Source organism: Meleagris gallopavo, chromosome 5 (assembly GCF_000146605.3).
Source record: "Meleagris gallopavo isolate NT-WF06-2002-E0010 breed Aviagen turkey brand Nicholas breeding stock chromosome 5, Turkey_5.1, whole genome shotgun sequence".
Classification (NCBI taxonomy): Eukaryota; Metazoa; Chordata; class Aves; order Galliformes; family Phasianidae; genus Meleagris; species Meleagris gallopavo.
The window spans coordinates 18,450,272-18,468,003 of record NC_015015.2 but is presented as its reverse complement, the minus strand read 5'-3'; the positions used below and the strand labels follow the sequence as shown (position 1 = coordinate 18,468,003).

The window sequence follows — 17,732 nt, the reverse complement described above, 5'->3', positions numbered from 1 at the left end:
GGAGAGAGGTCTGCCCTTGTCACATAACCTCTGCTTATAGGGACAGCATCCAACTGAAGGGGACACACATGTACATGCATGGCTGCCTGAGTCATTTCCAGCTTTATACATAAACCACGTATTACAGAGCAAAAGTACTTGCAGGTCTTGGATTCACAGCTGCTCTGGCTCTGCAGAAAAAGACCTACCATGGCGAACATCAGCAACAAAGCAGAAGGAACAGACACACAGCCAAACAGAACCCTATAGTTTGGGAATCCAAACAGCATCTTTGGTCAACTTGAAGGAAGTCAACATATTTTCCCCTTTTGCTATCTCAATCTAAATTGCTCATTTGTGTGGGCTTGGTAGTGAAAAGGTTAACTTGGAGAAGAAATCCCCTGATACCACTTTTGAATGTGATGGAAATGTCAAATGACCCCTCTGGTCCAACATGTTCACTCAGACCAGAGGCTGCTTCCTCATTAGCAACAATAAATTCAAAGCAGATGGGAAAATAGAGCTCCATTCTCTGATCCAGCTTTCAAAGTCCTTTGATTTCAGAATCCCTCAGCTGCTCTTTGACTTTCCTCGTCTGTCAAATTCCCTGGTAAGATTGATAGGGTCTGGATGGGGGGACATCAGTGCAAATTCTGGTACTGGCTTCTCCCCTGCTGAATTTCCCATATCTGACCATGTTAATTGCAGCTTCTCTCTCTGCCTTTGAAGTAAAGACGCTTTGATTTTTTCTTATCCTTCCTCCATCACCATTTATTACAACACTATGCAAGGGTCAACGGCCAACTCCTTGCCATGTCTGCATAACTTCCCTTATAAATAAACAGCTGCCTGCATGCCACAGCCTAGAAACTGCTCAAAGTTGTTGTAAGTTTGCTTAGAGAGTTCTCATTTTTCCACACCATAAGCCAAAAGGCATGAAGTAAAGCGAAGTTCAGAGAGAACAGCAAAAAAGCACAAAAGTCTCTCCACATATGACTCCACAGCAAATGAACCACAAGGACAAGGTCAATGAATGAGCATGATCTCTCCATATCACTGCTAGCAGAAAGCTGTGGGGATGGTCACCATAGCCCAATTGCAGTAGGAGGCCAATATATCACTTCTGACAGCTCTGAGCTGGAACTAGACATTTCCCATGCCTGTGCCCTTCTTTTTTTTTTACTTATTTTTTCTTCTTTACAAAGGCATGTTTCCTACCGTCCAGCCTGGATCTGAATTCTTAGCCAACTACTACTCATCCCATCCAACTGGTGCAAGAACAAATGATCCTCTCCCTCTTTTTCAGCAGCCATTTACATGTTTGAAGTTCTCTCTCATGTCTCCTCTTGTAGCATCTGAGACTGCTTAAAAGGCCCTGTGAAATACCACCAGTCATACCCACCTGATTAACAACGCTCTCTCCACTTTGACACTAAACTAACGGCAGCATCCCACGAGTTAGCACTGGGATGCTACCCGAACCGTTTCTTTTCCAACCTTTCCAAAAACACAACAGGGTTTACACATACAAACCATCACGTTTTAACCTGTGTGTCACATAATTGCTAACAGACGCCTCTTGGCAAAGGTGGTGAGATGAGACAGTTTCACACAGAAGAACCAAGGACACACAGAAGCTGAGTGATTTACTCTGCCTTGCCTCAGACACATCTTCACTGCCTTCCCTAACTCCAGCTCAGCTTCCAGGCTCACCACACCTGTGCTGTAATCACCTTCCAAACCCCTACCTCAGTTAGACGTGTTTTTCTCTGCACTGCAGAGGCTCCTTCTCACCTGCTGTCCTCGAGGGTGGCCACATGTCCTCAGGGAGCCGTGCAGAACACCTCTGGAAAGAAGGATAGTTCCTAGCTGTGCTGGAGTCCTTCTGGCTGGCCCCATCCCTTTGCAAAGGCTCTAGAAGACCACAGAAAAGTTAGTCTGAGCAAAGCCAGTTCAAATTAGGTTAAAGAGGTCAAAAGCCAGCGCACCACATACAAACATCTAGGAAAGCCCTGGCAATAAAACCAAATAAAGCCTCAAATCACATTATCTGGAGGTTTCACAGCTTTCAGAGTTGGCGAACCAGAAGTGTTCTAAAGGCAAAATTCACTTTTATGCAATACTGTGATGACAACCTACTGTTTCCAAAAAAGTAGCAACACTCATTAGTAAAACTAGTTGATGGCTACTTGGATACCTCAGCTGCAGTGCCAATGTGCTGCAGTGGAGCAAAATGGAGAACTTGTTTTAGCTCAAACAGTTGTCTCAACTCTGTCAGTAGTTATCAGGTTCATGAAGCACAAATCAGCAAAAAGCTGATTCCATGTAATGAAAAACAATCACGTCTTCACCATGTTTTTGACTAGACATTTAAACATGCCCAGCGCTGATAACCCAGCTTTTGTCCTCAAGATCATGGCATACAATATAAGTTTTTACATACCCTCTAGTAATGCAGAGCCTTACTGGTGGCTGTTATTGCCTCAGTTAATAGCAGTGCTGAGAGACAGCTGGTTTTGCAATTAAAATAGTTAAGCATAACAAACTAACATAAAAGAAAAACAACGCAGGATATTAATCTTAAGGATCAAAGCATGACAAAGGTCAGATTAGCAGCTGGAGTTCGATTGTGGAAGAGTGGGTGGAACACCACCTTGGGCAAATGCCAGAAGGGACAGGACTGAAAGCAGTCACACTGCGTGCAAGGAGCACAAAAGAACAGGAGTGTGTGCACAACTCGTCCCAAGGTGTAACACAAGACAGCCTTCTAGACAAGCAGAAAACGGGTTGCTTGTTGACTGCATTCCTTACCTGATTGCATGTATGGTATATACATGGATATTGTAATGAAGGAATGTAGAAGCATCACAGAACTCTCACATCAAACCGTCCTTCCTGCGCTGGATGAGGCAATTGGTGCCCCGTGTGAGGAGTTCAGTCTTTGACTTCAGGGTGACAAACAGTCAGCTCGACGGAGGGTAAGTCTGGACTTACAAAATAAGGATTGAATCAGGAGACTTCCAGTATCACACTATCTCAGAACTCTTGCATTGTATCATCCTTTCTGTGCTGTGTTCTCTACACACAGATAGCAGTGGGTACATGTGCTGAGGACTTAACATGTATCTGCCCAAGAGGAATTTGCTCTTAAGTCACGTATTTATTATTCTATAAACCTAGCAGAAGGCACACTGTGATACTGACATTTCTCTGTGAGACCGAGCAGCTGTCACAATTGTTTTGGCACAGAATGAGCCGCAGCAAGCTGGGCCATCAGGGCACCCACAGCTCCTATTTATTTCTGCCACGGGAGACATGATCATAACAATTTTAATGATCAGAGAAAAGGGTGCGGGAGGAAGCCTGAGAATTCACCACACAGCAAAGGAAGGCGCAAGGTGATGCCCACAAACAGGCTGCAAAACAGTTCTTTGATGAGCACGGAGATGCTGAGCCTTCTGCCCTTTAGGGTACAATCACAGAAACAAGGAGTGGTTTTGTTCACAGCAAACAAAACCCAAGCAAATAAAACAAAGTCCCAGTCCTGCAAGACAGAAGAGAGAAGCATTTGGCTGTGTGCTAATGAGGGAGCAGTGGAGACTTCAGCTGACAGCAGAGAACAATTAATTTTACTGGAAATATCAGAATGTCAGATGCTGAAATACCAAAGCTTTGGAGATGTGTGTGCCTTGGATATTGATTTTCTCGTTACCTCTGTGTAGCTGAGTGCAGATGAGGGCATGGGTTAATCCATTGCTAAACCTACTTCTAAATCTCATTCCTGTCCTCCCAGCTTTAGGAGCTAGGCTTGAAACAAAAGTGTCACTTTCTCACTTTCCATCCCAAGGATTTTCATCTCAGTCCAAAGTGAGTAACTTTTAGCTCTCCAAAGTGCTCAGCAGCTGATTAACTGCTTCAAGCACTACGGTATGGGTTAGCCAAGTGGGCTGCAATGAGCTGGGATGGGGAAAGTGGGATAACGGGGATGCTCCATGGCTGCAGAGCAACCCCTGGAATGAGCAGCAATAGCATTCCCATGGGTGTCCTCACTGCCATGTCCTGCAGGAGCCAGCTGTTTTGGGACAAAGCCCACTGCTAGTTTTTATTTCAGACCCGATGTAAGTAAATTATTTCTTCCTGTCATTCTACTTCACAGTGGCCTACAAATCTTAACCAAAAGACCAAGGTGCAGCACCAGCCAGCCTGCTAGCATAGAGCACAGGCAGCTCAGTGAAGCTGCAGAGGGAGTAGGAGCAGAGCAGTGAATGAAGCGGGCAGCCCAGCAGCCATCCTAGCAGCCATCCTAGTAGCCATCCTCTGCCAGCCCTTTTCTTGACTTGGGGAGGATACTCTGCTTGTTACAGTACAGCCCAATATTCAGAGGGTCACAATTTTAGCATCTGCCCCTGGCCTCCCAGAGCTTCTAGCACATTTCAAATTGTGTTAGTTTGGGAAAGAAGCAAACAAAATTAGTGTGGGAATTTTTGCTTTGTTTTTCTTTCCTCCCCTCAGGTGATGCTCAAAATAGAAAGCAAACAAATGTCACTGCTGATACACACAGCCCCCAAGGCAGCAATGAGATGCACAGGCACTGCCTGGCCCCCGTGCTTCATCAAGACTCTGATTTCTCGTCCATCACCCCCAACATTTTCAGCAAGGAAAAAATGGCTCTTCCAGCTTTTTTTGAAGATCAGATTATGGAAGATAATCAAACACCTTCCCACTTGCATGCTGATCCACTTGGTGAATAACATCAATACCGGTAATGGTTTGTTCTCAGTTTTTCATCACTTTCTTTTCCCCAATCTCCAGTGCAATTTACTCTGTCTGGCTATTTCAAAGCACATCTTTATTATGTCCTTTTACTCTATTCAGATCACCATCTGTTTGTTTCATTAGCAGTCTCACTTGAGCAGCGTGTATTTAGCAGGGCATTCAACATTCAAAAATTAGAAGCTTTGAAATCAACGTAATCAATTGGAAAATGACAATTTTCTGCAGTATTTTTCAGAAGCTGGTTCTAAAAGCAACAAGACCCGATTTCTTGATTCTTTCCCCTTCTCCTTTAACTTTAACTGAGAATCACTAGTCTACTTGCAGACTGAACAAGAGTAAATGCTTCCCGCATTTCAAAAACAGGCTGTTGAATAACCAGGCTAATCCTCGATCAGCGCATTATTTATCTGAGCACTCAGCAAAGAAACATGTTAAGGGACGTCACCCCAGAATAACCATCCCTTTCTGTCCCTCCTTCATTGGGGTAAAACCTAGCAAAGATTGCTCCAGGTTAGCAGTTCATAGGCCAGCCCATGTTTGATTAATGAGAGGGCCATCACACAGCTGATACAGAAAAATACACGACATAAAATAAGCAAGCTTAGAAGGGGGAGCGTTTTTCAGCCACATTGCCAGTGCCACACAGGAGATAAAGGATCATTTTTCACTTCTCTACCAGGGAGTGCAAGGTTGTTGGGACATGATGGCAACTCATTGATCTAGGAAAAGACCTGAGTCATTTCTGTTGACCCAGAGGGAGAGCAATGAATTCAGTTTCATGTCTGTAGCACAGGATTAAAAATAAGCCTAGCCTGAAAAGGAAAAGGAGACTATTGCATTGCATTTGATTGTATTGGATTGCATTTGATTAGTGTGTGAGATGAGGGCAGCATGACTGCTGGGAAGAAGAAGAGATCAGGCAGATGAGAAGCATGAAGTGGCACACAGTGATTTGTTTCTTCACTGGGCCATTAACTCAGCAGTAACCACCTCGGATGTTTTATTGTTTTAGATCCTGGATTTGACAGGTTCTTCCTTAGGCTGTGACTCCTAGACTCACCAGACCACAGCAGAAGCTGTAATTTCCTACTGGATAAAACTTACTTACTTGAAAAACACAAACACATCATAACTAATAGACTGATAATTTGCATGAATTCAGTCCTCTTACAGAGAAGTATGATATTACTTCTATCTGCATGGGCCACTGACTACAGAAAAAATCACTGCATTAATAAAGGGTAATTTGTGCCCCAATTCAACCCCTGGGAATGTCTGGTGTTACCAAGTCACTGCTGATGTACTTCTAGAGAGAGACTTCTCCAAGCTGCTGCCTCTGAAAAGACACTTACTCACCTATTCCCACTGGCCACCTAAAGATGTGAGAGACGGGAGATCTCTGGTGGGACAGGAAAGGCCAGCAGGCAGTCAAGATGCAGCAGTGCAGAAACCCAGACCTGCTCCCTGACTGCAAGCTGGGGGACAAAACTCATATAAGATCATCTCATCTCCAACAGCAATAGAACCGTTCCCAGAAAACTTCTGTGATGAAGTTTTTAAGCCTTTAACTGCTTGAATGGCCTTCCAAAGGCAAAGCAGTCAGGTGGGCAGACGTAAAAGGACAGCAAGGGCAGACTGCCATCCCCAGACTGCGTGTGCGCTGAAGCACCAGCTCCTCACCAAAGGGCAGCACCACACAAAGCTGAAAGAAGAGATCTATCCAGGGGCCCCAGTAAGATAAGAAATGCTTCAGGATCCCTTCGTTAAGCTCTCAGACTAAACAGAGATGAAGGCAGACAGACCCCATGACATTTCCCTAGCAGCTGAGAGCCACCCAGGCTCTCACCACATGCCCCCAAGGAAAAACCAAAGGCAAAGGCAATTTCTGCCATGCTGTGATGAGCAGCCAGCAGCTCTTCTTTCCCATCACTCCAGCCAGATCCTTGTCCCCATAAGACCTTGCATTAGGTGCGACATATCCATGCCTCTTCCCCACCTGAGGCACCTGCCCAAAGCTCACACTGCTGTGCATCAAGCTTTTCTATGCTAGCAACAGAGCTCCTCTGCTTGCTCTATCAGATTAATACAAAAAATGCTGCCAGCATAGGGGCAGGCCCGTAATAATGATTAATAGTTGCAACTTAGGTTTGTTTAACAAAAGGAAGGGTTAATGTATGACTGAGGCTGTCAGTGGATATCAGGGGAAACACCCATCACATCTCCAAGTTCCTGCTTCTGCTGTCTTCAAAGCTGAATGTATTTTGAACAGTATTAAAGTAGTTGGGCTCATTAAATTTTTATAGTTTTTCTTTGTCTTTTGCAGACCACAGATTTTTTTCTTCCTTTGGTCACCATCACCATGGGAAATTAGCTCCTAAACTCTTATTAATTTTTTGCTGGCAGTCTTTAATGGCCTCACTCTTGCAAGGCATCCCATTCATCTAGTGACTGCTAGGCCACGAGAGCACCAGGGCTCTCCCCCTACATCCCTTCCTCCAAGCAGAAATTAGAGCACAGTCATACTAAAAGCAAGAGGTGAGATGAAAGTGCCTGCTTCAGATCAGACACTGCTGCCATTCCATAATTAACTTTGCCTATATTTTCAAAGGAAGAAAACCCAATCATTTCAAACCAGTCTCCCCCACGTTAATATTCTCCTTCTCAATACTAGTATCGAGGAAAGAAAGTGGGGGCTTTCTTCTTTTTCTTAAGTAATATTACCAAGTCACCTTCAAAGCACTATCTTGAGATCATTTTTCAAATGTCAGCATAAAAGGCAGCCAGGTTGCTCTCTCTTCTCTCTGTAGTTTCCCACATCACTTTGGGTTACTGATATGCTCAGGTTGAAAAAGACACTTCTTTGTCCTACCTCCCTCTGCTCCATTCCCAACTGTGTAAAGCAAAAAATCATGGTGTCAGGCATCTGACAAGGTGTTTCTACAGCCTCCACACCCATACCCCTACCTTTCACACACTTGCCTGGCAGGCTGCATCTTTATACCAGCATTACTTATGGCAACCACTTTCAATACATCCTGGCTCACTTCTGGGAGACATAGACATGCCACATATTTGTTAACCTGTGGAAACCCACAGAAATACCTGCTTGAGATTAAATGCAAACTTCCTGTAGAGCAGAAGCCTCCACACACTGATCTATACAGAATTCTGTAAGTCTGCAAACATAAATAATGCAAACAAGTACCTAGAGGTTAGAAGAAAACATGGAATTCAAATCTTTGCTTCTATTGCTGCCCTAATTTTTACAAAAAAAAAAAAAAAAAACGAGAGAACTTGAAAGAGTTACCTGCAGGTGCAGACTCTCCTTTGTCTTTTTTCTTAAATGTGCAAGCAAAATTGAATGAATTCAGCAGATTATAAATGCATGGGTAAGACAGCGCTTCCCAATGGTTGGAGGCTACATCTTGGAGGATGACAGTTCTGTTATTTCCAAAACTAATCTTGGTGTCTATCTGTGTTTCAGGTATTCTCACTCACAAAACCGTGCAAATCTTCCTCCTGCCCCTGCAATGAAGAAAAAGGAAGAGGAGTTAGCTGGTAAGATTAACCAGAATGGTTAGCTACTTGAGAAATACGACTTCAACAAAGCAAATGATTTCTATCTATCTTCCTGAAGGAAGGTGATTATCATACCACATTCACATATTTCAGTGTCAGATACCAGACAGACCAACTTGTGCTTCAGAAATCCCAACAGCCATTCCTTAAAAGCTGTTTCTGCTATTTCTGCAGTCTCAGCACCAGCCCCAGTGGGGCTCAGGGCACAGGAACTACCAAGCCTGGCCTCGCAGCTTCTGGAGACCAGCTTCACTAATGAACATCTGCTGCATCTCTCAGGCAGGAGCCTTCTTTTATTTCTGCAGAAGCTCAGTCGTGGCATTATCTACGTAATCCACGCCTGAACCAGCATATCTAATACAACACCTTGAAAGCAGGTATTAAAGCCGGCTCCGTTGCCTTTGTAGCAGAGCATTCTCTAAATCCACTTTGGATAATTCATTGGTTCTGCTAACTCCTCTGCTCTGCACAACCTACCAAGGGATAACAATAAACACAGCTCTTGCCTTTGCATTTGAGTAAACAGAAACCAGCAAAAGAACAGCCAATTATCAATGACGTTTCCTAAGTTTGCAAACACATTTACTGTGCAGCATTTAAATATTTTTTCTTGAGGTACAGTGGGTGGAATAGAGAAACAAAACACCAGTTTTCATCAAAAGTGTGGGGGGGAAAATTTCCCCCCACTTCCACGTAGAACAGCACACTGGAAAGTCAGCCTTCAGTATTGTGAAGAAACCCTCTCAGATGTGCCCAGACAACTCCTTGTGACTTGGATCATAATATTCTCAATAAGCAGATCCACGATGCTACAACAAGTGACCGTGGTACACAGCAAAGGCTGTATGAAGTACAGTGCTCCTCTCCGGAAAGTACTGAGCAGTAAATTCTGGGTCTCTCATTGCATATTCAGCAGTGACAAGTGATAAAATTCTCTCTGATGTGAAAAATTTAGGTCTCTCCTCCTTTATAAGAGTTACTAGCATGGAAGTGTAAGACTTCCATGGATTACACCTTTATCGACTAACAAACCATATACTCTTCCTCCTACTCCAAACCTGCACAAGCAAGAGCTATTTGAATGCACTGCTGGGCAAACAGCATTTTATAAGAAAACCCTGTCACAAACAAATGAGAAGAAAAATCTACTGTCAAAAACATCATCATACTTCTTCATCACTGTGCCGTGACATGACTAGCATTTGTCAAGGAAACCGCAAGTGCTCCGAGTAACTGTGATGGACCACTCACTCATTCCATCAAGCTGACACTGCCAGTAAGCTGTTCTAGAAATGAGCTGTTTTTGGATCAAACTGACTATTACCCCTATTGTTCTTACACAGATGAAGTCTCCTGTACTTCTGTACTGAGGAATGATCATGGTTTAAATTCAAAGGAGTTGCAGGCTGTGGTATCAAGGAATGAGATATATACCTTTTTGTTTTTTTACTTCAAGATGACTGGTATGAACTAACCTAGGTGAGAACTACTAAAAAAAGTACTCACCTGTATAGCAGTTGTTGGGAAAAGTGTAGGAATTGATGGTCCCAAATCAATTCTCAGTGAAAGAAGTTTTCTGCATAGTATCCATTACCAAAGCAACTGTAATACTGAACCACTTTGGGCACATTTCCACAGAAATACTAAGGGCCGGATTGGCCACACAACTGTACTGCCTACTCTCTGCAGCACTTCCCTCAACGTGGCTGTAAGGAGTACTGTTGGGATTTTGGGAAGCAGAGCACTACATTTCAGTTTAGTTATTCACACTATGTTTTGTGGATAAACAGAAAATTTAAGTCCCTAGAGATCAATCCAGCACTTTTCCAAAGGGCTTTATGCAAAATGCATACCCTCAACTTTGCTATGAAAAGCACACTTGAAGAGCTGTGAATTTCCACACCAAGATGCCTTTACTTCAAGTAATAACAGCACTTCATTTTGGACTATAGCTCCCCGAAAGGTGAAAAGCCTCTTAGCTTTCTCACCAATAGATAACTGAGGCTGAAAGATTAGGAGACTGCTACAAATCAGCAAGAAAAGATGCCACGAAATCATTGCTGAAATAAACAGCATATTTAATTTTTGAGGTGTAAAAATTAAGGTCTTTAAAGAAATTGGAAACCGAGAGAATAAAATGATTAATCAGGGAGCTTAGCTGGAGAGCATGCTATTTGTTTTCATAAACGGCTGTCTTCTGAATCAACATTTCTGGAGCGTAGCTCTTGCTGGGACACGACTGAGTGAATCAGCTCCAAGCTGCCCCCCCCACCGAGGATGCATTGTGGCAGCATCAACAGATCCCTCTCCCTTGTGGTGCTGCAGTGAATTCTGAATCCACAGCTCTTTATTCTGGGGCAGTCTGCCAGCGCCAAACAAAGATAACTGTCTGAGCATTTTGGTGAAGGTATGTGACTTAATTAACCAGGATAATGAAAGATAGAACGGACATGCCTTTGCCAAGGTAGTGAGTGGAGATGAGTCATGGAAGTGAAATATGTGAGCCTCTACATGGTTTCATAGACAGAAATATTTAGACATAATATGTGGACCTATTTTTCCGAGTATGTGAAAATAATTCCATAACATAAAGGGTATTTCTCAACACTAGCCCTTTGAGAAGATCATCTCACCACGTACCTCCACAGGAAGAGCGGCTATGATCCAGATGTCAAGTGGATCTGGAGCTGGTGGGGCTGAGTGTTCCCACGATGACGGCAAAGCTGGCATCAGGAATGAGCCCAGGGTGCTCCCTGCCATGGGACTGCAGCCAGACACGCATCCTCTCCAGAACACCTCAATGCCATCCTGGCTCATGCGTCTGGCACGTGGATGGAGGAGATGGAGATGTATGGGGATGCTGTATTGGGGATGCGAGTGGTAGAAATGAGGAAGGTGGAAAGAGAGAGGTAGAAGGTAATGGTGAAGGCCCTGTAGCTCGGCTAGGAAATGCGTGTGCAGCACTCGGTGCTGAGCACCAACCTCTGCCAAGGTCTCAAGAGCTTTGCTACAGAGCAGAGAGCAACGTAACAGGGCTGCCTCTTTGACAGCACCAGCCAAACGGGGAGATGAGAAAGAAATCAGGCAATTTTCATTAGTATAAATATAAGACATATGCGTCAGTATATTCTTATACATATAAGCACATATGGGCTTCCATTATCACTTCCTTTCTAAAAATAGTGTTTAAAACTCACAATGATTAACAAAACGTAATGCTGTATGCAGGAGAAGATGGATGAAGCCTCACAAAAGAGGTTATGAACAAAAGAAGCTTTGTGAGATAGGGGACATCTTCACTTGTGAGCAGTATTAAAACACCAACTTTATTCAGGAATACAGAATACATTTTTGAGGATATCCAGTTTACAAAAGTTTAAGACAAGGTTGGGTTTCAACACACAGCTTCCCTTAAAGCACTCGTACAACATCTTAATTTCAAGTGGGAAAAAACCCTCAAACCAGTAAAAAAGGGACAAACAAAGGCCACAGTTTTGTATTGAGATACATTCCAAGCAGAATCCAGCATGGTACTGAAATTCTTTCTGCAGTTACATATTTTAGTCCACAAATGCAATACAGCCTTGTGCCAATACAACATATTTCAGGTCTCATATGAACTGCAAGAAGAGCACTTGATTACAATTTTAGTTCCAGGCATATAATGCAAAATAGCTTCCAATGAGCAACAGTTAAATACAGTACTTGCCATTCGATCACCACTTTTAAAAATACAGCATTAAATTCTTCCTTCATTTAGACAATTTTAAATATTCATTAAAAATTAAATTCAGAATCAGCGTCCCTCTATCCTTTTCATCATTAATAGTTTTTCTTATCTACTAAAACCATTTGTCTTTTCTAAGATGTCTAAAAAGTAAAGCACACAAGATTAACAAGCTGCAGCATTAATTAAAATGAGAGTCATCATCTCTTTCCTCCACCCAACTTCTAAATCTATCATGAGGGCCCCATTAGCTGTATCAAAGTGAAGTGGTGTAAATAAAACTGATTTGATTTAAAAGGAGAGGAAGAACCAATGCAGAGTTACTTAAAAATCGCAGTGCAGTCACAGCACTGCCATGTATGCCACTGCAGGCGCGAGCAGAGAAAATTGTTCAGAGGCTCCCTTTTAAAAACATTACTGCCAGTTTTCCATTAGCACAATACCAGAGAGGTAAATTATAATTTGCCATACAAGGAACTTCATATTATTATCAAGCAGATTCACTAATGGCTTCATTTTAAAATACACAGCACTCTGACTTCTGCAGAGGTTAAAGATAATCAAAACTTCTGAAATTTAAATACACGGTTTTTAAAAATAACCCAAATCTTATTTCCAACAGCCTAAACCCAATTCCTTTATTTACCTCAAGCAATCATTTCTTCCAACTGTTTTATTGAAATTAAATTTATTAATTAATCCCTGCTCTTAGTGGAACTACTCATTACTGTGGTCACCACTGAATACAGATCAGGAATCAGAATTTGGCTCTGGAGAAATCTGTTTTACTTGTGTAAGAATAGGCCTTTGAAAGAACATTAATTTGTTTAAATATTAAGTATAAAGGAAAGCTCCTGGCGGACGCACCTCAAATTAAAAGGTTAAGAGCAATCACAAACAATAGAATGATTAATTCCAACTTCACCAGCTACAGAAGTCCCACTACACGGCACTTCATGAACATTCAGCTTCAACCTTACAAGACGAAGATGAAGGAACTGCAGGATTTTCAATGAAATATTTAATTTAATCAGTGCAGTTGTTACTACCATGCTTCTGCAAAGATTTCACTAAATAATGCAGCACAGTGCTATATTAACACTACCAGAAGTGACATGTTATAAACAATTTCAGTATGATATTACAGCAATTTCCTAAGAAACCAGCTACCAAATCTGTTATAGGTACCAGAAATCTAGAGTAAGATGAAAACCTTCCTTAAAGTTTTAGCATGCCTTTTTGGAACAAGATACTGAACTCCCGTACTTCTCAAAATGGTCCCCAAAATTAACAACAAAGAGGAAGACAAGACTTGTTTCTCTTTTTGGATCTCTAGACAATGATATGTAACAACAGCCCTCCCAAACCAACATAGTCAGAAAGGCACAATCTCCTTTTATAACTTGAGTTCTAAAAAACTGAAAGATTCCTATACAAAGATAAATACACCCTTAGCTGGAAGGGAAAAATTCACACCACTTAGAATGGTTCTTCCTCTTCTTCCTTTTTTTAAAGTCCAAATGAATTATCTTAATGCAAAAGTGACATGAATATATACAACCTGAAAGTGTATCTTATATATATATATATATATATATGTACATAAATGACAGTGACTGACACAGACAGAAGCAGCAGGCTATTTCCACTCTTTTCCTACTTCTTAGCAGTGCAAGATAATGTTTTTTAGATTCCAAAGGCAAACATGTTTGGTTTGCATATACTGTGTGTCAGAAGACATGTGAAATAAAGTCTTCCATGGAAGGCCTGCAAGAGGGATATGTGCCACTTAAGTTACACAGAACACAACGATTAGTTTCACTAATATAGCTTTAGGCTACTTAAACAGGAAAAATGAAAGTCTAATGAAACCACTGTAAACTTTTCAGTAGCAAGTTCTGAAGCCTAATAAAATGTTTCAAAAACTGCAATAGAAAAATAAGGCTAATTCTGTTAATGTATTGTAATGTGCAGATCCCTAAACAAAGGCAACAAGAGGGACAGCAGGGTTTGGCACTCATTCCCGTGCCCACATATGCTGTCACATCAACTATACTCAAGTTTGACTTACATATAAAATATAGAGCAACTATTTATGTGACAATGACAACAGTCTGCCTAGCAATTTGCAAGGACTGATGAATTAGCCAAATCCTGCTTCATGCATGACAGTGTAACTATACTGCTTGAGCTCCCACCAAGAATGGAATCTGACCGTGGCTTGCATGTTGCTTTACAAGGACCAAGTAGAATCTTCTTCAGTGCACTTCAGAATAGGCTGCGTAAGCCCTTAAGGAAAGGCTGCTGTTAATTTATTTCCAAATAAATCCAAGACCATCGGCACTACAGTTTTACAGTGTCCCCACTGTGTCATCTCAGCCCTGGAAGGACCGCTGCTTGTAAATCCATCTGGTGCCTGCCTCCCACATATCATGTCAGATGACTTCAGACATGGAAATAAAAACAAACAAAAACAAACACAAAACCAATTAAGTTTTATGTGTTGGAACTGAGCCTGAACTTTAATCACCCCACTACTTACACTCACACTCAAGAATTCTTGAGTCCTGAGCACCTAACCTTTGGGAGAAAGATGTTACCTTAAATAGGGAGGAAAAAAAGCAGAGGGTTTGGAAAAACTGTAGTTTTCCTCGTTTCCATTAAACAGCAAAGCCTGTTTAATGATAATGTTCATTACTTGAAAGATGAGGAGTGGGAAATATGTCTAATAGACAAATAGAAATAATTCTTCAAGACCAATTTCCCTCCGGACAAGAAAAAATACGCTGCATTCTCTTCTGTATATTAAGTGGAAGCACAGCACTGCAGCAGCATTAAAATTCAGAGTTTACCTTCCCTCTTTCCACTCTGAAAACCTTTACCTTTGAGTTGCTTTCTTGTGGGTGATTCAGCACTGTGCACTGAAACGTATTTCATGGGAGACCATCCTAAGAGTTAAGAGAGAAAAACTCAACATAGATAAAAGTAATTCTGTTTATCTGAAGAAACTAGAATTTGAACCAAATGAATATGAATAATGGCAAACAGTTAAGAAAAAGCAATGAGAACATCATAAGAAAAACATCAAGATTTTGAAGTTCTACAGATACAAACAGAACTTACGCAATACATGATGTGTATACATACATACAATATTAAACATGTGTATCCATGCATGACCATATGCTGACAAGCCCTAAACCTTTCACCCAGCTTCAATTGTTTCAGAAATTAACAAACCAGTCATCCACACAGAAGTTTTCCATGATGGGTGTTTGCTTCAGGCTGGCTTTGATGTTGAAGACGTAGCTGGAAAAATTTTGGTTTTGTTTGCTTGTTATTTTTTAACTTTTATTTTTTATTTTTAACAAGAAACACACAGAGTGATGTTGTTTTGCCACATTTGAAATCTTGCGCTGGTGTGTTAAGCTTCACTGCCTCCACAGTCAGCCTGAAGTTTGACAGATGAGCCAACCTCTGTGGTTTTCCTGAGAAAATCCATGCAAATTTGGCCTCAATACTGGCATTGGGGCAGAGGAATAAAAACAAAAAACACTTGTTTGTACAGTTATAGAGCTGTTGCATCGTCACAAGCTAAAACTGAAAGTTTCATTCACAAGGAGAAAGTTCTAAGCAAGGAAGAGAAGGGCCATATACAGCATCTTCTGCAATTTGAGTGCTGCCAGTGGGCTTAGCAGTAGGCTTCTTTCCTCCTGAAGGGCTGCCTCTCTCATGCTTCAATGACCACCACCTGGCACTAGGCAGCAGGAAGAAACAGTTCACAGAGGACAGGAAGCAGTCTAGAAACAAGAGATCTGGCATACCTTTTGTGTGCAACGCTTGTCAATATTACACATGCACATATATACATTCAAATACAGTATATATTCTGAGAAATACAGCACATCAGTTCTTCGGCATAGCACCGTTTCCCTTGCTAGTCTGAACTGGAACCTGCTTGCAGGAATATTGTCAGGAACTGATGCATCTCCATATTCAGCTCTCACAGGTCTTTGACGAGCACAAAATGCTGAATTAAAAAATTAACGTGGATACAAATCAAGTCGTTATTCAGGCACACATCTGCCTGAACCTTATAGCAACAGCAAATTAACCCACATGGAGTAGAAAAAGCGAATCTCTTCTTGTCCATCCCGAACACTGAAGCAGTTACGCTTCTCTTTCATCATGGTTGACCAGAGAATTGCTTGGATCTGCTGTCCTCCCAAGAAGGGTTCTGTGGCCATCCATGCTCTCATGCACATCTCTTGTCCAACCGCCGTCTGTGCCCAGAGGGCTTCCAGCCGTGGGGGTGTCTGTGCTCACCACGCTTCCTGTCCGAGACCGGTAAGGAGGGAGATCTGGCTGATTAGGGGATTCAGATTCAGAACAATAAGGAGGTGGAGGAAGATCAAACCAAGGTGGTCTGCTGTAAGATACATAACGCAGTAAGAGGTTACTGAAAACAGCGGCATGGAAAACCGTACGTAAGATCTTTTTCCAATAAAGAATAAAATGAGCAGTATTTCTTGGCATTTCCACGATGACACCTGTCAGATGATCTTACACAGACCTTCCTATGTTATTCATGTTATTCCAAAACCTTCAAGGCACCATCAGGTAACAAGGTTTCTGGACAGGATGCAACAGAACTAATGACTTCCTGCTGCAAGGAACACGCGTTGCCAAACAAATCTCAGCTTACCCTCAAAGACGAAGAAGTAAGAGCTTTTCTTGCGTAATTTTACACAACCTGAGAAGGCACCATGAAAGAAGTAAGGTAAGTAGCAGATTTGCATCTGTAGATAAAGATGCGAGCACAAAACTGTGAAGAAACCTCTGCTAAGTGACAAAGATAAATGGCTTAGGGTCTACAAATAAATAATGAACTGAATTCTTCACAAGAATTTTTTTTGCATACCGCATACAAAGCAATGCTAAGTAGGCACAGAAAGGATGAGGTACTAGATTCAGTAAGACTATTTTTGGATTCTAATAGCAAAAAAAGTAAAGGAATGACAGGGTTTAGCAGATTGATATCAGATATTGGGAGCAATTAGTTCTGAAATTGCAGATGGTTTGCATTGGCCGAGGTGAGAAGTGATTACAATCTGGACTGCTGTTCATCCAGTTGTCCTTACTAATGAAAAGATATCACTATTATGAATGTCAACATTAAGACAAGCTGTTGCCAAATCAGCAGAGAATAGGAATGTAAATGATTATATTATCATTCCTAGATCCCAGAGATTGTGCTAAAGAATGGTGACAGGGTGACAGTGAACAGTTTGGATCATCAAAGTTCCCACTATGCCCTTTTTATGTACAAAGGATGTTAGTCTAGCAATTTTATTTGGGAAGAGCTTACAGGCAGAGGTTAAAACAAAGGTTAATGATCTACAAATAAAACCAGTGTCACCAATACAAAATCAACACACCTGCAAAACTTCAAAGCACTTTCAGCTACTTAAGAAAAAAGAACAGAGCTTTCCATTTCAGAGTTTTTCTCTTTTCTTCTCCGGGTAAAAAGAGAAGTGGTACAAAGCAGAGGATCTATTCAATTTCTTGATGCAAGAAATGCAGATCTCTTTACTTTATATACTTATTTATCATTTATCTCCAGGGTGTATATATACATATATATTTTTAGTAGTATGTCCTACCAGTTAGC

The 17,732-nt window shown here is 41.7% G+C and overlaps 1 protein-coding gene and 1 long non-coding RNA gene across 11 annotated transcripts in view; one reads left to right on the top strand and one right to left on the bottom strand.

The window, feature by feature from the left end:
* Window positions 1–2,167: 2,167 nt before the first annotated feature.
* On the top strand, window positions 2,168–11,539 carry LOC104911076. The gene is made up of 3 exons (XR_793621.3): window positions 2,168–2,957; window positions 4,492–4,741; window positions 8,240–11,539. It is a non-coding gene; the product is annotated as an uncharacterized LOC104911076 (long non-coding RNA).
* Window positions 11,540–11,641: 102 nt separating this feature from the next.
* LDLRAD3 (low density lipoprotein receptor class A domain containing 3) overlaps window positions 11,642–17,732 on the bottom strand; it is a 157,748-nt gene continuing 151,657 nt past the window's right edge. For all 10 annotated transcript variants that reach the window (XM_031553506.1, XM_031553508.1, XM_031553513.1 and 7 more), the window contains one exon: window positions 11,642–16,490. In XM_031553506.1, the coding sequence (XP_031409366.1) occupies window positions 16,232–16,490 (259 nt within the window). In that variant the 3' untranslated portion in view covers window positions 11,642–16,231. The remainder of the gene's footprint in view (window positions 16,491–17,732) is intronic.